Below are 21,685 nucleotides of genomic sequence, written 5' to 3' on the forward strand. Positions count from 1 at the left end.
CGTTAAATTAATTGGAGTTTTTGCAATCCGCTTAGTCAACGCGTAAACCTTTTCTAAATTTCACCGTCTCGTTACTACAGACGTGACCATAGCAAATGTCACGTATTTGACCACATCATTATCGATACAGTATCCCACAATGTTACAGCAAAGCAACAAAACTAAAACCCCATTTTGGGGCTCGTTATAGTACAAAAAGCTTTACTACTTGTATGGAAAGCTTTTATGAAATGAACGAGCTTTTGTATTGGAACAGTCAGAGCTCATGAATGACATTTATCAAAAATTGAACTTTATTACAAGTTTACAAGGTTTAAAATCAGTTAGGAATACCTATGTATTTCTACGTGCAGCCGACTGTGCATACAAGGTAAACTAACTAAAGCAAAGTTACTATACTATCCTTAACCTGTCTGTCTTTGCCATATTTACTTTAACCAGTTTGTCTGGTAATTTTTCTTAATTTTGATTGAAAGACCACTTACGCGGTAATGTATTTATAATAATATGTATAACTAGTAGTAGTATAAGTACTTGTTGTAGAAAGAGATTAAACTCTAAATCATTGTTAGTTATCCGTTCAGACTAAGGTTCAGACCTATTTATGGTTGTTTTGAAATTTGAATATAGTTATTGGATACCAAAAAGCCTGTTTATTTCGACGACGGGATGTCTAAAAAGAAGCCTTTCAGGCTTCGGGAGGTACAGGAAGGATGCATTAGCAAATAACGTGGCTTTTTATAAGGAAGTGTGTATGCGATCGGATACCGAATTATAAGGTTTCTAATTTGCTTACTTTCTGCAGGGTAGATCCTATTTGGTAACATGTCTATCCTGCTTATAAACCGTATGCTCATGAACTACCTACATAATAATTGTGGTGGTATTGTGACTACAACTCATTTGATTTTATCTAAGTAGGCGCATTTTCAATTATGTTGTTTTACAAATTGATAAATGTTTAAGGGACGGATAAAATTTTACCTGGTACTTTATATGATTTTTAAATAGTTATCTCATCGCGTTTCTAAGAAAAAAGGGCGTCATAGATTGACAGACAGACGGGCAACCTAGTGATCTTTAAAGTGTTTCTTTTTCCTTGTAAGAACCTTAAAAAAATCGTAACAAAAACTAACCTAGATAGAAATGAGACTTCTAATCCCTAACTTATGTAAGCCGCTGCCAGTCATATTAAAATTTTTGAGGTCAGCGGTTCATCAAGCAGATGGGCCACGAGGAATGGAATGACCTATTTCAAGTCTTAAGCTTTACCTTGTCTATGTATTATCCTGAAGTCATCTTCTGGAAGTTCTCCTTTCCCGAGTGTACTTAAAAGTACTAATGCTGCTATTCTGTATATCCTGAACCACGCCATCTCTTCAATGTCTGTGAAAGAAGAAATCATTTATTAAATAACTAGCAATATTCTTCCATGAATATAAGGGAAAAAATCCTAAAAGCTTTATATTTGAAGTCGATCAAAGGTCATGGTGAGGAATCGTATTTGTTGTCCAAAGTATGCACCTGTATTGATGCTGCATCGAGACTAAAATCTGATTTGTATCACTGCAAAGTCATAGTAAGTATACATGTAAAAGTCCTGAAGACTGTAAATCTGTTTTACTTCTGTCATCTGTAAGCGCTATACCCTACCTAAAAATATAACAGTTTTTCGATTAAAATAAGTACCTACAATGTAACCTTACAAATTACAGTGCATACTTTGTATATGTAATACAAATTGTAACATGTTATCAAATCGAATACAGTATGTCATTAATCGAGAACAGTTACGCATAGCATAGTTCATACGCTATCACATGCTATTATTACAGCATTAGATAGAAAGTGCTCATAATGTATACTGACATGCCAAACTTTCTAGGCCTCGTTACGAGATGGACGCGACTAACTTATTTATTTGTTTATGTAATGTCTGGCGACTACGTATCACCAGATGAAAAGAAGCTATGACATTTGGTAGCAATTCTTTGACTAGGATTAAAAGATCTAGAGATAAAGAACTAGGAAGGTATCCACACCTTTATTAAAGAAACATTTCTAACCCCACACTTAGATATGTACTTGTATTAAATACGGACCTTAAAGAGGCCCAAGTCAACAGTGAGACGACCCAGGACCGAGCCGCCTGGAGACGCATGATACAGCATAGGGCCGACCCCAAATAAAATGGGAATGGGCCAGGTAAAGGAGAAGACTCGTATTACTTACCATTGAAAATGGTTGAAATTTTTGGCCATAGATCCAATGATTTTGGGAAGATCGAGATGCAGAATAGTGCCAAGAGTTGGTGAATTTATCGAGACATCAATATTATTTTACAATTTTTAAAATCGCCTACATATCGTCGGTGCTCCTGGCAATTCCTGTCTTTTATGTGCAAAATGACAACTTTTCAGTTGGAACAAAAAACTAATTTCCCGTGTAACCCTTTTGATATCATAAAATACAAATACTATGTCATATTATGATAAAGATATCGAGAGGCGAAAAATAGTAATTTCTAATTTATGACTTTATGAACACTGATGCTTTAAAATAAAACCAACTACATCATACAATTTTACAATCTAGTTCAATCAACGAGTCAATTACCTCACAGACCGGTCATCATTTTAAGCCAAAAATGCGTGCAAAAACTTGACCATCTGTCCATACAAAGTCAGGCAAAACCATCAATCATCGGCTTCTATTCGTAATCATTTAATTCAGTTTGATGATGGTTTATTACGGGTATCGTGGGTTTAATTGACTTCTATACTTCGTTAGCAAGATATTACAGTCTCGCTTGTCAACGGGACTTGGCCACACCCTAAGCATTCGGTGCCCTGGATTCAGTCCTAACTCTAGTTTTGAAGGCACATCACTAAATACTGAGGCATCTTGTGCAGTTCCAATAAGTGTGATTTTGCAACGAAAATGTATAAATAAATAGAAAAGTTTAATGTATTTATTGTATTTGGAAAAAGATGCTGACAAAGGTGACTGAGTTTCTTCCGCCACTTCTTCTCAGCACCAGCCCATATGTTGTCCCGAAGTGGTGGTAGGGCAAGCTATTTGGGACGTGTATAAGCGCTCTAGGAAGGGTCTAAGTCCCTACTGAATAAAAGATTTGTATGTTCTGTCGAAAGTATTTTTTTTATCCACAACGAGGAACTGTTTGGCCTGTATCTCACCAGATGAAAAGTGATGATCAGGCCGAAGGTGGAAGCGAGCCTCACCCTACTAATGCTAATGCTAATGAAGAAATAGTAATGATATGTACGAGTTGACGCTTTTGTTTTGTTGAAAGTAGTGTTTTTATAACGTTTATACTTCCCCTTGTACTCGATAACCTATGCCCTTATCAGAGAACTAACACAAAATTTGTTGATAAGTACAGTATCTTAAAAATAAGTGAGTCTGAGTAGTATTAGTAGTTATTTTTAACCAACTTTGTCTAAACAAATCCGAAATCAAAAACTTAATACTTTCAATAAATAAATCTAACTTTGGAGAACAGCTGAAATTATAAATGTTACCACCAAATGGTTAAATATTTCTTCTTACGTAAGGTTCGATACAACTAATAAAAATATCAATCAATCTATCAATATCAGTACTCTGCTCATCAAAATAGTAGCAGTAAGATATTTCATTTGAAATCACTTGTCGATACGAGCACCTACACACATTGTGTAACAACTAACTAAGAGCCAAAGCACACGATTCGTTGTAGCGCCGCACACCAAAGATTTGCCGCATCGCTCGTGTGCCCGCCACAAATACTCATGTGGATTTGTTAGATGCATTTTGCGATATTTTTATTTTCTTGTATAAAAAATTTCCTTTCGATTCTTGTCGATAAAAGAAAGAAAACATAAAAAAGCGTTAAAATAAATACAGGAAAAAAGACATTTGGAAATTTTTATACAAAGAAAATAAAAATATCGGAAAATGCACCTAAGAAATCGCATTCACGGTTAGCTCCGGCGTCGCACCCACGCCGCCGCGCAGCGCATTCGTGTGCTTTGGCTCTAACGATACAGATATAGAAATAGGGTTAAAGCATTTTTGCTGTAGTCTTCGCGCTGATAACATTAAGTAGAAATGTATGTTCATAATATTTATATCTCAATCTCAAGTAGCGACCTACAAATGGATAGCTTATTAAATACGCATGCGAGATATGGATTGATTTATTTTGATTGCTACCGCCATAGTACGGACGACTGCACATCATCACACTGAGTAGCTACGAAGAAGAAGAAGAAGATGTATAGCATTAGTGCTTAGATGGATACACCGTCATCCGTACTTCACAAATTATATAAAGAAAGGGATATATCCCAGAAGACCTAAGTAAGGTAATATCCTCATATCTAGACATTTGAACACACTGCGTCGTCAATTTGGGACTTTATGAATATTTATGCCTCAAAAAATACAATACGCAGTAAATTTTGTGGGACACAACAATAACTCTTTGTTTTAGCCGAGCTTTCGGAGCTTTTTCTGTCACTAAACAATACACAATGAAACGGGTTTGTACTAATTCGTACAAAACACATACGGGTAGCTTACAAAGTTACCACAGTTATTATTTATTCTAGACTTCACTCAAGAGTAGCGGGCGTAATAGACGACAGCACTTCAAGCTAAACATTGGTATCTTGAGTACTTGCAATTAGTGCTATTTTGCTACTACAATAAAATCATTGTCTGATTTGATATCGATTGTATCTTAAACATGGACTACAGTCATCGTCCAATAGTCTGTAACACCCAAAGTAGCCAAAAAGCTCGCATCACGTCTTTGTTACAAGTGGAATAAGGTTGTGTTTTCAACTTTTTGGCCACCTTTTGGGTATTTTGAAAATTATAAATAATTTGAAAAAATCGAACTGCCTAAGGCGGGAATTGTACCCACGATCTTCCGCTTGCCGGGCGACTCCAATTGAGCTACTTAGATACTGGATGAACACTTTTTTGGGTGTTATGAACTATTTCACACTGACTGTACTTGAACAAAATCACTACCAGAAGAAATGCATAGGTCATAATTAGTGCTTCTAATACTCAACTGAATACATTTATCCATACAAAATGGACGTAGGTAAAAAGTGTAAAAACATACAATAACAAGCCCCAATTTGTTTGCCCGGTTTCTTTTTACCGCATTTACCGCAAACAAAAACAAAACACTTACATTCTACAGACCAAGGTCATTTTAATAAAAAATCAATCACAATTTGTTAGTGTTACAATGATTTGTAATCTCTAAGAGCTAGTGAAGCTGAAAAGTGAGCGCATGCTCCCAACATAATTATGTAAGATCGTTGGTGCATCATGAAGTTTGGCTCATCGCACTATGTGACGAAAGGCCGATCTAGATGGACAAAAAGGGTTAACTCAAATCTCCAATAATACTAGCAAGATCGATAGCCGACAATCTGGAGGTCACAATTCTGGTGATAATTTTGTGCAAGTACCCTCCAATAAATTAATAAATATTTTTGAAGTGTCATTACGGGTGGAATTCATGAAGAAATCATTCACTTTTCTGCATTCTCGCTATTTTAAAGTGTTTATAAAATTAATTGTGCTAAAGTTAGTGATGGATCGTGAGGTTGATGGTAAGAACTACCATTTTTATTCATGCACATTGCAAATAACTTTACAGTTGCCGAAAACATAGCTGTCGAATGTGATGGATATTACATTTTTAATGCGAACTTTGTGTTTGTTGGACCAGAAACTACATGTACTTTGTTGTACCATGGCTGCAACTTATATATGTTGTAGTCTCATTCATATTCTATTGATCAAAGTAAATTAGAAAGTGCGGACTGGTGCGGAACCTTGTCAATTTTTTTAGTAAAGCTGATGGCAAAATTTTTTTTCGTTCTTTTTTTTTTCAGAATACGTAATATTTATATCCCGAAGGGAGTTCTACGAACAATGGATAAAATATCCCAAAAATGAAAAAAATAAGCGGAATGAATATTTCGATAAAATACGAAACTTACGAGGTAACGGAGGAGTTATGAAATATTGAAATGAACATTTCCCGAATTTGTTGTAAAAATTGGCTGGAAAGTGGCTGGCATGGCATTCTATATTTTTATTCACTCATCCTTTTTATTTATTTTCAATTGCCATAAAAATTCAGCTTTGTTTTTCTTCTTAGAAACATGTCCATTTTAAGCTGACCTCCTATCAGGTAGTAATTCTTTATAACCGTGTATCAATGTATACTGGTTTATATATTATAGCGTTAAATGTACCAAAACTGAATGCAATTATGACTGTTGCTATATATAGTCAAATCATCAATAGATACCGCCTTTAAAGCTAATTAATATTGTCAAATAATATTGTCCATCTAGATCGGCCTTTCGTCACATAGTGCATCGTGGCTTTGGCAGCTACCCTAAAAGAGTCTGGCTATGGGTTGAAACGGTCAAAACTATCTGGCTGATGAGGAAACAACTTCTTATTTATTATTTCCCAATAATCAGCTTTTATCGATGATAAGCTGCCAAAGCCACGATGACCCAAAGTTCTTACCTAAATTGGGAGCATGCATTGACGAACTTTCAGCTTTTATAAAATAACGTAAATCTGCCGTTTACTAGCTCTAAGGCTGAGTTGCACCACCTAACTTTAACCGTAACTGCAATGACAACCGGTGGTTTGTATGGAGTTTGACAGATTTTTGACGTTTGTAATTGTCAAAGTAATATGGTGCAACCCAGCCTTAGTCTATTAATGAAATACATTCTAATGGATGTTTTTGGAGTACAATTTTTCCAGTGTTATTATCATAACTACCTGATGTGTACCTACTAAAGTGATTGGAAGGCGTTCACGATAACGAGTAATAGATTGACCCAAATTGATATGTCCTGTTTACTCAAGCGCACTACTACTCCTTAACTGATAAACGTTGATATGACGGCACTTAGTATGTAATTTACTAAACATTAGAGGTAGAAACCTATAAGTGGTTTGTAAATATGTTGTTTATTCCAATAGTTATCTATTTAGAACTGTTTGCTTACGTCGATTTAGTTAATATACCTTTATTTTATTTTATTTCGCAAATAAAGACATAGCTATTTAATAGGTATAAGGTTCAACGTTAGATAGTTTAAAGAAGGAGGAAGGTTTATAATTAGAGTAACTCCCACACGCGATTACAATTAAACTTTAATTTTAAAATTGTAATGAATGAGAACTTTGTAATAGGTATTAATCAATTGCATAATTAAATCGGAAGCGTAGGATAAGTCGAATACCGATAATTTTTTTCAATGTCATAGGATGTAACTGTTGATAGCAAAATTATATCATGGTTATTTTTGTGCGTAACATTACAGTTATGAAGATGTTATCAGCAGTTTTGACAAGTCATACATATTAATTTATTCATATCATACAACATTCTTCCCTGCAGTTAATCAACAATAAAATATCGGAACTCAAAGATTGATCTTAGATTTTCTCTGCCGAAAACCCCAATTAATCTCTACATTATTATATTTTCTTGATGAGCATTCATTTGTAATTTCTTTATGATTATACCTAAAGATAAACCTAAAGCAAGCGAGGGCTACGTGCGCTTACCCATGTCCGCGATACGTATATCACTGAAACATAACTATTGGTATTATGTAAACACTCTGCACAATGGCCTCTTACAGCGCTGCAGTGTAACAACAAAACTACTGTTTCTTGGAATAGGTAGGCGAACCCTTAGGAAGACATCCAGTATTGGATGCAGACAGTGCCTTCTTGTAACAAGTCAAGGACCAGCCTGCTGGGTTATTCCACTTATGATCGGCCAAGTCGATGAGGATAAGTAACCCAACCTGCAAAGGGAACTAGTTTCCAAAATATTCAACTTTGCCCCACCAAGCTGCCCAATTGGTGGGGCAAAGTGGATTTTGGGGACTGTATCTTAGTAATAGAATTGATATTCTATTGTAGAGCACCTACTCAGTCAAATAACAATTTGGAAAAAACACCTAAGATATAGCAGCTTGCTAAAACCACCTAATTCTATAAAATATCTTCAATAGTACATCCTCCTTATACAAGATATCTTCAGCAATACTTTTACAACAATATGGGACTAAACTGAGAAACACAAAGGAGATATAAATCAACCAATATTTATTCTCTTGGTTAAAAGTAGTAAGAATCTTTGAGGCCTGGCAACTAAACGGCGGTATTTACCAAACAACTATTATCACAGAAATTACAGTAACAAAATTACGTAATATTGTAACGTAACGCCATTACTGCGAGGAGAAAACGACGAATGGCAATTTTACTGATAGATGACCGGAATGGGAAAATTAACACCTTGTGAAAAGCATTAGGTAGCTGTTCCAATTACTTTTAGCAATAAAACTTGTGATATAAGCAATAAAGATTATAGATAACTCGATAAGATGAAGTCGCAATTCCATGTCTTTTAGAGCAATACAATTATTCCCACATTATTTTTTACTGTAATCATTTCCATCGGTGATGTGACTGTTGGTGTGGCAGAAATTACATCCACTTATGGATAAGTTGGGTCCGGCCAGAAATACTTCGAGCAATCCGAATCCGAGCAATGCTATCTGATTTCCAGATCGCCGCGCTCAGTGGACCGTCGACTTAACCAGGGTGGACTGGTTACCATCACGCGAAGCTGGTAGGGTTACCTTGCATGATTTATGGGGAATTGTGGTTAAATTTTGGACCAGTGTGGGTTCTACCTGTGTTTGATAATGCTATGGTTACGCAAAAGACCTTGGTTTTTGCATGGCATAACGTACATAATCCTCAACTTGTCTATGGTAAATTGGAAAGATTCGTTTTCCTGCAGTGGAGACTAAATGACCCGATGATGATGCACATAATCACTTCTGACATGAGAATCGTCGTATCAATATGAGCGTATTGATTATGCACTCAATCAAGATCCTACAAATAGATAACCTAACGTGTCCTTTGAACCATAGCATCGTCATTTTTATCGTAGTTACAATCAGATTGATTTCTAATTTGCAATATCCTAACCTCATTCAAGCAATACGAGTAGAAGATGAATTTTAAGGGAAAGTGAAATAAAATAAGATCGAAACACCACCGATAAAGGATAAGATTAACCACAAATTATCTCAAGACTGGCAGCCCTACAAGACACGCAATACCAAACCCAAAGGGATGCTTGAATTACTATCCGAACACGATCCAGCTGAGTTTAATGACAGGTTCACTTTTAACTGACAATTACCTGGAATCAAAAGGTGATAAAATTGGATCGTTCACTATACATTTCCTTTGATATACTGTAATAATAGCTGTTTACCACATCTTAAAGCAGTCATTTAATTGCGTAATGATGACACCGTGATCGGGAGGAGGCAATTATTTTTTTTGTTATTACCACATCTACTTTATCACGTGTGAAGGGTCTCAGACCCGTACTGTGGGCTTAATTCTAGGTTGAAGGGAAGGTGCTTATTACCCGTGCAAATGTTTTTATACACAATATCTTACTTCTTTCATGACCTGACAATGATGACGAAGTTGTCCTAATAGTAGGTTTGTTGTAATTAAATTGCTGGCCGCACTGCAATTACAAAAACTACTATAATAAATGACTCTTCATAACTTCAGATGCAATCGAAAAGACGCAGTAATGATGCTTACTGTCATTGCTTCATCATCAATTAATACTAATTAATAAGTACCTATTTTGACAAAATTATGATGGGGGAGTAAGTAACATGATTTTCAAAAGGCCCAACATCAATGACAAAATTTCAAATATTGAAACACCTAACACCTAAGTATTCCGAATTGAAATTGGCACACCCCGAAGGCACTTTCTCGACAAATTGATCGTAATCAGTGTTTATACCGATGATTAGTTTGGCCATGCCTAAATTGCTTGCGACACGAGGTGATCATTCCCCATTGTGTTCATTCGGATCCATTTGCATTCGACAAAATGCTCTCGTTTGAATATGAATGAGCGACAACGCGTAATTAGGGTCTCTTAAATGAAGTCGTCAGTGTGACGAGTCGTTTTTTTTTCTTTGCGAAATATATCAACACTTTTTATCCGAATGTTTAAGGTATTCGTGAAATCTTGTGTTGCATTCTTTTGGCCGTGAATCGGGATTTGCATACAGTTTTATATGATAGTAGAATGTCATGATGTTCATCTCCATCTGATTAATTTACAAGTCTGACTGAATATGAGTAAACCTTTTTTCCCAGATCTTGTACGATTACGAACTGCGTTTGATGGAAAATTATAGGGTCTAACGTTAACTAATCTAACGTTTGTTTTTATTATCATCACTGCTCCAAATCATCAAAATTTTTTTGGAAGTTTAACTTCATTTTCTATCTTCCTAATTAATAGTTTAACATCATTTTTCGAAGTGGAAGTTGACTCGCGCTAACGGTTTGCGGTAGCCTCCATACCTCCCGGTTTTCCGCTAGCTCCTATGTCCTTATAAGTCAGCCACTAGTTGCTTACTTAGAACTGTACTTGACCTGACTGAAGTCCATTTGTGAGAAAGGCTCAAGTGGGATCATTTTAGAGAATTCTGGAACAAACTGTTACAGGTGTATCAGAAGACCCAAAATTAACGTCATCAAAGTCATGATGAACCTTAAAATCCTATCAAAATACAGCAGTTTTTAGATATCGCCTGTTTTTATAATGTTCATCCGGTCTTTCAAATTTAATCTATTACGGATTTTATTTAATATTTATAGCTCATAAGCAGTAATAGCTTGTTACTTTCGCTGCATTAACATTAATTTATGTGTCTTTTAGATATAAGGTCTTGTTCTATATCCAGGCAATAATAGTCCAAATTTTATTGCACCCACGTCATTTTTCCAAGACTCAAATCTTAAGAATTTTCTCAAAGAGTTTCTCTTATGTGTTTCGTAGTTCTAACTACTCTTTAAAGATCGACTTGTTTGTTCTAGAGGGCCTATTTGATTCAGATGGGAAATTGAGTATGTTCTTTAAGACCAATGCCTTAATACTGCAGACTTGAATCAATCAACAATAGTTGGTTTTCATCAGAAAAAATACGATCTCGTGCTTTGTAATAGCATGCAGCATTGGATCTGATTGAGTCAAGCCAGACTATAACTACCCCTAAAAATCGAAAAATCATTTTGTAAACTTAGAAGAACCCATTTGGTACAAGAAAATTTCCAGCTAGAAGATTAAATATAAAGCTTGTAAATAGCGTAAATTACTATCAATCCTGGTGATTGCAAGATCCCTTCTCAACAGTTAACAGACCGGCGAGAAATCCCCCTAATCTTTTATGAGAGTGTATAAACAAAGTAACGACAGTGTAAACAATGAACACGGTGTTGTAGTTGATGCTAAGACAATGCAACGTGTAGTAGGGAAGTAAGCGACTCGTACACATGACCCTGGGTTTTTAACTTGACGTGACCCTGAATGGGTAAAGAACGTAAAGAACAACACACGGTAATGGACGACGGCTATTACCACTAATTGTTTGAGGATGATTCAAACTTGGTATCTTACCTACACGACTTTTTCATTAAGTTGCCAAATTCATGAATATTCTGTTCCTAAAATTCTAGTCCATCCTATTTCTCAATTCTTCTGATTGACATGTCAGGGTCGTTATTAAAATATGATTAGTTAGAAATCTAAGTTGATTTTAAGAACTTGACCATCTTGAGAAATAATCTCAAAAACTTGAGAAGATGATAGAATTAATAAAATAACATTACAGCAATTTGCGGAGTTTCAAAGTCAGTAATTCATAAATAACGAAAATTCGTTTCCTGTTTCATAATAACAACCTACCTACATACCATACAAATATCTATTTGAACTGTAAGCACATTAGAAGTAGAAATGTTACTACGAGTAATAGCGGTGCATTATTGTAATTCACCTGTATTTACACAAATGCTGAGCCCGGCAAACGGCAGGTTTCGTAAGCTCAATTTGTGTGGGCTAGTACACCGTAAGTAACTTCACAGAAACCCACCTACTTGCCTACGGTCAATTTCGTAAAATTGATATGATTAATGACTCTAGTAGATTAACATTAGCATCTCATTAAAATGGCCCAACTGAAAAACAAACTTTTTTGAGAACATTTATAATTTTGACATAAGATTTCTTAAAAACTGCAAGCATACTGCCCGCCACCAAAAAAAGTTGCAGTTACGAAACAACTTGAAACTTTTTAACTTACCATAAATGTTATGTGGGTGAAATCGCAACAACTGAGTTCTGTGAGCAATCGAAGCCCATTCTCCTCCTGCACATCCAGTTTAGAGCTTTGTTTAATTCATCACAGTTAACTTTTTGTGTCGAACGCGCAGTATAACTTGTCCCGATCACTGTTTATTATTATTTGTTGACACAAAACGAGGTTATTGCCGCTTGCGCCAACATCTGGACCTTACACGGCAGAGATTTCACTTCGCACTTTAGAACAAACGAGCTTTTTGAGTACAGTTCACTTGGTGATAAGTAAAAAGGAATAAAAGAATTGGATAACAAAAGTTTTAACACTGGCAGGTAAGCCGTGAGCAAGGAAGCAAGTGGCAGGCACAGAGGACGATAAAAAAACAAAAGTTAGCCGCGGTCCGCGCCACACAACGCCTCTGCCGATCGCGCGAGTGTGCGTGAATGAACCGCGTTGTACACTGTGGAACGGGCTCTCTCGGCGTGGTCCGTGGCTCGTGCGCGCGCAATTGCCGAGATATGGGTTGCTAGTGCAGTTTCAAACTGCCTCCATGCACTGAGATGCACTTTTTGACTTAGTTACAATGAGCTTAGCTGTTAGATTTCTGAACCTTGATCAGTTGAGTTATAACTACTCACAGATGAAGGCTTCAAAATACTTTTTGAATACACAATCATTAGTTACCAACCTAGTTACCTACTTTGGTATTTGTTTTTTTTTTTTTCAATTTACAATAAATTAATAAATTTTAAGTAAATAATGAAAAGTTCAAAAATAAATCAATTTCTTTTTACATGCAACAGAAAATCTGAAATAAAATCGTAACACATACAATCTAATAATGGGAAAATATTTACTGAAACTTGGGAGAAACAATAAAAATCATGAATTGATAATATGAATAGTGAGATGGATGCCAAAAAAGTAATCAATAACAAAATATACGAATATTATGTAGTAGATAAAAACCTATACAATAAACCTAAAAATATCAATTACACAACCAGAGGCTAACCGTAACAAAATCTCCCCAAACATAGGCAAGCACCCAAGCGTAGCAACACCGACCCCTAGTGTCATTCTGCCGAAAGTGCCTCTGTGTACACACGGCCCACTCACACATCGAAATCTGAGCTGCCATTGGCCAAGACGGCTTCGATAGCTGCCTCCGCCCGCGCACCAACGTCCTTGCGGGCACCGACCTATGTTGCCTACTACCTGCGTACAGCGGCACGTCAATCTCAACACTATAGGATCATATACCGTTGTAATAGAAGCGAGTTTGCAACAAAAATTTACAGCCTGATGTGCTGTCATCCGTACATCTAGCGCCGAAGCTCGAAACACTCCCGCGCATCAGATACTGTTGCTTCAATTTGTGGTTAGCTTTGAACTGATTGGGTTCTCAGAAGTGGTAATGACAGTCCGTGCAAGGCGAAAGAACTGTACATAATTCTAGTACTTGCAGCAGCTTAGTTAAAAAAGGATGGTAAAATTTTATGATAAGGATGGGTGTGATTGGAGCTGTGGTAGGTAATTGTCATTGCTCCATGTTTCTTGGAATAATTAAACTACTTTCATTATCAACCAGATTCCAAAGTCAAGTTTTATCACACCTTTGGGCATGGCATGTCATCACCACCACTGGTATTTTTATTCCATCTATTTCTGCAACAAAAATTACAAAATGTTTAGGAAGTGTTACCATTCCTGCTTCCTTTGCCACTCCACCAAGTGGAAACAAAATCTATAGTCATAAAAGTCATTTAACTTCTGCAAATAGGCTTTTAAAAAGCGCTTTTACAAGTCCTAGTCATAGTATTGTATTACTTTAACCCTACCATAGCTTCGGGACAAATAAATGGGGCCAAAGCAACGCAAGAAACTCAACCAGGGTTGTCTGTCAGATTGTAATGCTTTGGACCCAAAGCTAAATCTGCTTTGAAACAAGACGCGTCCCAAAATTCGTTAAGCCTGTCTACCTTCATACTTGTCACATCGTTAATTTCTTAAACTATCGAACTTTCATCGCAAATCCGAAGGGTGTTCGTTGATAAACAACACACCCCAACGGACCCATTTTTTGTGGCATCCATCCAAATGTTTAAAAGCAAAAAAAACTGTGTGACCTTCAAACACGTTGCCTTGAGAAGGGTGTCTTGGGAGTCAGCTTGTCTAATAAGTTGAAAAGGGAATTTTATCTTTAAAAAATATTTTTTGTGTCATCATTACAGCCATAGGACATCCACTGCTGAACATAGGCCTTCCCCAATGATTTCTATGTTGATCGATTGATTGCGGCTTGTGTCCAGCGCCTTCCTGCTACCTTTATGATGTCGTCGGTCCACCTTATTGTTCAAAATTTAATATCTGTATGGAGAAATGGGTCAATTGCAACAAAGGCTACACGCAAGGTAAGTAACTTGAAGCTTGGAAAAACACCGACAGATGTAGGTACTTAATACTTAAAGTTAATACGAATAGTATAACTGAAATTGAAATATTTAAGGGCACTGCTACGGTGATAGATCATAATGCTACAGCTTTTCAAAATACAGATTCACGAAGCTCTCAGACCTGACATTCTAGCCAAGAAGTCGAAAAAAAAGAGGTCACGGTCTTTAATCGTAAAATGTAAAGAGGAGAAGGATGTCAGTTAAAAAATAAAAACAATTACTAACAATTAATTGATATTATTTTTAACTGACCATAGCAACATTTTTGGCACTAACGAATAAATATTTCATAGATAATGGGCAGTTGGGCAGCCTACGTAACATATTGTTTCATAATAATGTTGTCTAGCCATTTGCTATGAAATTCCATACCTACGCTTCCACGGCTTCATATGAGCATGTAAATTGTTGGTTTATTCTAATTGCGACCTTGGCTGGGCCTTAAACCATCCAAATGACTGGATAGATCGTTAAGCCCGAGATGTGTCAGAGTTCACACCTATTATAGTTTTAGTTCTATGTTGAAAAAGTTATTGTCACAAAAAATTTGGCGTCACATTAATTATAACGACATTTTTATATAAAAATTACCTTTCAAAATGATTCTATAGTGTTGGACTAGACAATATTCATCATAGAACGAGGAGTCCCTTTATAGACAGCACAGAAAGAATCGAAAAATTGTATTAATTAATGAAGCAACTACTCGTACTTATATAGATAACACTTATACTATAACTTATATTCTGTATTCTATATATATAAAAGAAAGTCGTGTTAGTTACACTCTAGAACGGCTGAACCGATTTAGCTGAAAATTGTCAGGGAGGTAGTTTAGAGCCAGGAGAAGGACATAGGATACTTTTTATCCCGTTTGAAATAAAAAAAATGTCTGCTTATTTATTGCCATTAAGGCGGAACAAAGTTCGCCGGGTCAGCTAGTAGTTAGATAAAAATCAGAGATAATAAAACTAAATGACCAAAAATAATGATAAAATTTATGTCCTCGTTTCAATATGTTTTCAAATTAGTGAACACCGAATTATAATAATTATCGTTATAAATACTTAAAACTTTGTATGTACTAGTGTGAACTAATTAATTAAGCAGACTTCATTCAAGTGTGCTCTAAGTTTTTTCATATTCTTATCTGGGTCAAAATGTTGAAAGTGCAAAGAGAAGGTTATCATTAGATGTGACTATGTTCACATAACACCCTAATTAAAATATAATAAGTTGTATGGATTTATCCAACTAATATAGTACCACGTTTCGTAGTAAACAACTTATACTTATTTGTCTCTAACTTTGTTAGATTTGTGACTTATTTCATGACGCAAATTAGCGATAACGTGTATCTCGGGATCATACCTACATTGATTAGATAAGTTTTAGCCATCAAATTGCTTGATAGGTGCTTTAAGAATGAGAAATTGTTAAACACTGAAGACCCGCAAATTTTGTGTTAGTCAACTTTTTAACTATGTACGTTTTAAGGGAGGAAGCTTAGTTTACATCCAAATTATATCAAGATTTTGGTATTGATATTATGTATTGTATTGACGCTCGCATTTCATTTTCTAGAGAAGTCCCATTACATTTAACTCCTGTTTTTTTTAATATTAATTTCTGATACCATAGGCATTAAATAAAACCTTCATTTCTATCAATGCCGTTTCCTCGTTGTAATTGGCCAGTACGATCTCCGCAATAATTTTATACGCACATTACAGTTCTATGAGATTTCTCTATTTCCGATACCACTTAATTTTGCCGTTTACTATCAGTGTAATAAAAACCTTCGAACTTTTATATCCTGTAGAAGTATACATATGAATATCCTGTAGAAGTACCTACAGTCGTAAGTACAAGGTACAACTAAAGGTAAAATAGAGTAAGTACACTCTAGTTAACTGCTGCTCTACAAGAAATGCATTTACCGCATTATGTTATAGCAATGTCTTCAATCTACTATTTTATTTAATTCATTGTATTCTGAAAGTGGTTGATCAGAAAATGATAAATTAGTAGTTGTATCACTTTGCTTTTTGATTGCTTGCTATGATCACTTATTATTTTATAACATAAAACCCAGTTTAGTAATTATGTATTACAATTTTAATGGAAAATGCAGTTTAATTTTACCCGTCTAGATAACCATTTTAGGAGGAGACTGTTAGTTAATAATACCAGTACCAGTTTCATATTACCCTAAAATGAAGTGCCCTTATTGTTCTTCCTCATTTAATTTTACCTAGTAGGTACTCGTATTATGTAATTGTATTTTTTGTAACCACCAACAACAGTTGTTTATTTTATACATTCATTATGATGAAAGGATGTGATTAAAATACAACGTTCTTAATGCAAAAGTATTGAGTGTGCCAAGGTTACTATCTGGCAGATAAGTGATCTTAACAAGAACGTTACGAATGATAAGATATTTAATCAGCTCTGTAACATTTTGACAATATTGTAACGGCATTGGTAGTGATTTAAAGTGGGTCGCACATTCGGCGTAAACAGTCGTTTTATTGTTGTGTCTATCAAATACTAAGAGACGGTTACAGGAAGGAGGTTGACAGGAAAATAAGTATTATCGTATTTGTTGAAACTGAAATTCTGTCTTTCTTTAGTGATTTATGTGCACTGCCTCTGCAGTGTACCCATTACTACCCATTGGGTATTCATGAAAATTTTAAAATAAATATAAGAATTTTAAAATTCATGGACCTGGTGGAGAAAGAAGCACAATAAAATCATGGACCTTTGAGAAAAACTCGGATAATTTTTCTTTCCATTTTTAAATTATACAGAAGTAGAAGATGAGCAGTGAGCACGCTCAAGCTAAAAATCTCAATGGAGAAACCGGGAATTAGGCATCAAATTGTAAAACACAGACAGAGTTCCATGCGCTTTTATATTTTTAGTAAGAATGAATATTTCAGTAGATTCATAAGAACCTATTGATAACATAAGTTCTTCTGGTAGGTATTGAATCTGCAAAACCCAGCAACCATGGTCCCGAAACGCATTGAGAAAGCGATACACAAAACTCCGAACGTCTGCATTGTAACGGGACGCGGATCACGTGGGCAGCTGTCAGTTATCAGTAGTTAGGGTTGCCACTTATAAGTAAAGCAATAAATAAACATTAATTACAACAATGGAAATCACTCCGACAAAAAGGGTGCTTAAAAGACTGTCAGCAGCAGTGAGCATTGCCATCTTTTAGCAATAACGAATAAAATAATTAACCACCAATTTGGGATTTTAATTACCTTTACGAATAATGAGAATTAAGAGAAAGTAGACCCTCATAAGTACATAAAATTTTCTGAGATACTTTAATACAATTTATCGTTATTTTTTACATACATGTACCTATGTTACGTTCACTTATAGGGCAGGTACCTATGTAACATCCTAGCTAAACTGTATGTCACTTAACATCAGGTGTCATCGCAGTCAAATACCTTTGTTCTACATAAAAAACGTAGGTACTGCCATTTCTATTCCAGTGTTTTATTTTACCCAATATCATCATTTTCAGGATCATCATCATCGTCAGACTTAGAACTTATAAATTGTAATACAGTAGAAAATTATGTACTTTACACTCAGGTAAAATCAAATTATTGACATTTTTTGTCATAAAGGCTGAACTTTTATTGCCAACGAATAATTTAATAACTTTATTCTTCAACTGACAATCCTGAATGTAGCGATTTTTTGTCACAACGAAGCTTTTGTGCCTTACATCAAAACAAGGACCCACACTGTGGTCGCGATAAAAATCGGTCAAGCGCGAATTGTGGGTTATGGCCTGAATTCCGTATAAATAACCTACCAAAGTATTACAATTTATTGCCTTTAGTTAAATTTCAGCCAAACCAACGCGAACACACGCGATCAGCCGGCGTGCAGCGATGGCGATCAATACCTTTAGTTTTGGTTGCAGGAAGGCGCTGGATGCAGGCCTCTACCAACCGGCCAATTTGGAAATTTTTGGGGGAGGACTATGATCAGCAGTGGACGTCCTAATAGAAATGATGATAATGGATTAAAGGCTTCCAACCAACGTATCTTCAAATCAGTTGATATCTTAAGTACGTATAAGTACTTATTAAGATAAAGCTTTTACAAGTCAGTAATTTTCACAATGTTTCGCTACGAATATCTAAAATGGCTCAATTTAGAGTCATTTACAATGGAATTTATTGTGTTAGTTAAATTGTTTCATTGCGGTTAAAGTTATTTTAGACACAAATGAATTTTATCACGCAATGTAAACATTATGTGAAACAAAGTATTAGTTACTGTATAATAATTTAATGTGTTATTATTTGGAACAAGTTTAGGTATACCCACTTTCAACGACTTGTGAGTTTTCAACCAAAATGTATGTTATTAAAGACGAAATCTCTGAAAATTTCACTGAATTGGTAAAGTTTTAGATAGTTATCTGACATATAACGTTATTTATTAAATAAAGCTTGCTATTTACTTATGACTTTTACGCCACATAGTCTTGGAAAACAATCATTTTAGTTTATCTGACAGATAAGTTCCTATTAGGCTTTCGTGGACCTAAACAGAAACATGCAAATTTGTAATATTTAGCGATACTCCAAAATTAAGTTAATGCCCACGGAACCCTAAAAATCTGCCTACGTAACCGCAGCGTTGTTGTAACGTTGACATAACGTTCTAAATACGAGGTTTTACGAGTCGTATGTCTCGATTTATGGTTTATTTTGCAATATCGCTCGCGCTTTCTCGCGCCATAGAATCGGGGACCACCTCTTGCGTTTCTAAGAGGTGGGTACAAAACAAGCCTCTGTAGCCTTTTGATATAATAAGCGACTATTATTATCTCAGTATGCTTTGACACCTGGTTATAGAATACAAATAAACATCATAATATCGTACCTACATATAGGTACACTTGATAGCACATCCGACTCTACATTTTTGATGCAGAATTATGTAGTTAAAACCTTTTGCGTTTTTTAAACTACATTTTTTTACTCTTCTTCTTACAAACTAGTAATGACGAAATACAAACTTTTCACGAAATCTCTCTCAACTATGAAGGCACTTCCTCTCTCCTTTTTTCGCAGACTGTATTTTCGGTCGCGAATTTCTTTTATCATAGCCAGTTAAAATCTGGTGAATCTTCAATCGAAACCGAGCAATACCACATTTACATTAAAGATAATCTTCAAAAGTATCCAAACCTAGCTTTATGAAACGAAACATACTGGAAAAACTACGTGTTTTTTTTTTATAAAAATATTTTTAAAAGCTTGATTTAATTTAGTTTTTATTAATTTAATTTAATTTAGTTTTCATAAAGCTATAGGTCAATTTTGAAGATATTAAAGATTTTTCTAACCAACACTTTTTCTTTCCGATCCTATCTAGCTTAGTGCTTTACAAAACATGATATTCTGTCATTACCATTACTTAAGCAGAATCCCTGTTATCCCGCTTTATCCATAATCACGACCACGCTCGAGCTAACGAGTGGTTAAGACAGGACAGCGTAAAAACCGATCGTTTTAAACCACACAGTGGCGGACTAAGGCCCAGAACAGACGGTGCAACGAAACTGCAACTGCAACGAAACTGCAACTGCTAGTTACTTTTGAGTTGCCTCTAAGTTTCTGCCATAGCATCCGTTGAGAGACCACACATGACGCGACCAGTTTGAAACTTTCAGTTTCAGTTTCATTCATCAGAATCATCAGAAAGTTGCATTTTCGTTGCAGTTGCGTTTCACCGTCTGTTCTGGGCCTAACAGGGGGCGGAAAGACCGGGGCCCCAAATGTCTCCGCATTCTCCTGATCAAATCCTAAACAAGACTTAAAAATTGTCAAGGGCCCCCGACCCGAGGAGGCCCCGGCTCAATTCCCTAATCGAACCCCCCCTCCTCCTCGCGCTGTATCAGGCCGATGGTCCCGGGGCCCTCAGTTACGCCACGTGCTTGTAAAACTACATTTTTTTAAAGCCTCTGGTTTAACATTGCCTGTGGTTTCAGTGGCGGACTAAGCCCGTCAGAGGTGGAAGTGTGTAAAGCAATCGTAATCATTTGACAGTACGATAAAGTCCGATAAACAAAGCGTTTGACAGAATAATCGTACGTTATGAACTGTCAAACGATAACGATTGCTTTACACAATTCCACCTCTGACGGGCTTAGTCCGCCACTGAAACCACAGGCAATGTTAAACCAAGTTTTTATCTAGAAACACGATGCTTGGTGTATTAGTATTATGATTGCGAGGAATCCACCGTATAATTATTGTACACTATGTTGGTAATACACGTACATAAGCTATGAATAGGAATAGACTTTTCTCACATGTATACGGTCGGTAGAGTCACGACATCTTATGCTAACCTACAACGAAAATGGAAAATATACTTAGTAGAATTTGAAGTCGTCGGTTATTATTATTGTATTTATTTTTTGTGCTTTTAAAAATCTAATTAGAAAAGCATACCTACGCTTCGCTCTTTTCTTGCCATCCATTTGAGGAGACTTTTTTTTCTTTTACTTGTGCAAAGTTATATCACTGATAACCAAATTATTATGTCCCTTTCAAAATTCAACTGTCCATTTTTACTATTTTGGGTAAACGTTAGTTAATCTCTAAATGGTGTTTTAATACATTTGCTGCTGTCCTACTAGTTTGGGATAATCCCTTTTTGTCCCGGTGTGGGTTAATCCGGACTCTTTACGACACTCCCTGTCCTTTTAAGTTTTTATTTCAAAAGTAAACCGCTAAGTGGGTTTTCTATTTTGCATTCGGTGTCTTAGAGGTATAAAAATAATAAAGCGGATTATGCAAAATTACGATATGAAGTTATTGAAAGAAGTGTTTTTTTGTTCGCGAGCCGAACATTGCTCGCGTACGTATGTTCGCATAAGCATCGCTCGTTCGTTCGCTC

General features: G+C 35.8%; 1 protein-coding gene across 1 annotated transcript in view; it reads right to left on the reverse strand.

Annotated features, from left to right (window-relative positions):
* Sema5c (Semaphorin 5c) overlaps positions 1 to 12,761 on the reverse strand; it is a 51,709-nt gene extending 38,948 nt beyond the window's left edge. Inside the window, exons 1-2 of the mRNA XM_028300599.1 lie at positions 12,276 to 12,761; positions 1,273 to 1,386 (exon numbers count right to left, since the gene is read on the reverse strand). Coding sequence (XP_028156400.1) covers positions 1,273 to 1,375 — 103 coding nt within the window. The 5' untranslated portion in view covers positions 1,376 to 1,386; positions 12,276 to 12,761. The remainder of the gene's footprint in view (positions 1 to 1,272; positions 1,387 to 12,275) is intronic.
* Between the last annotated feature and the right edge of the window lie 8,924 nt (positions 12,762 to 21,685).

Source organism: Ostrinia furnacalis, unplaced genomic scaffold, assembly GCF_004193835.3.
Source record: "Ostrinia furnacalis isolate ACB-3 unplaced genomic scaffold, ASM419383v2 OfSCF0767, whole genome shotgun sequence".
Taxonomy (NCBI): domain Eukaryota; kingdom Metazoa; phylum Arthropoda; class Insecta; order Lepidoptera; family Crambidae; genus Ostrinia; species Ostrinia furnacalis.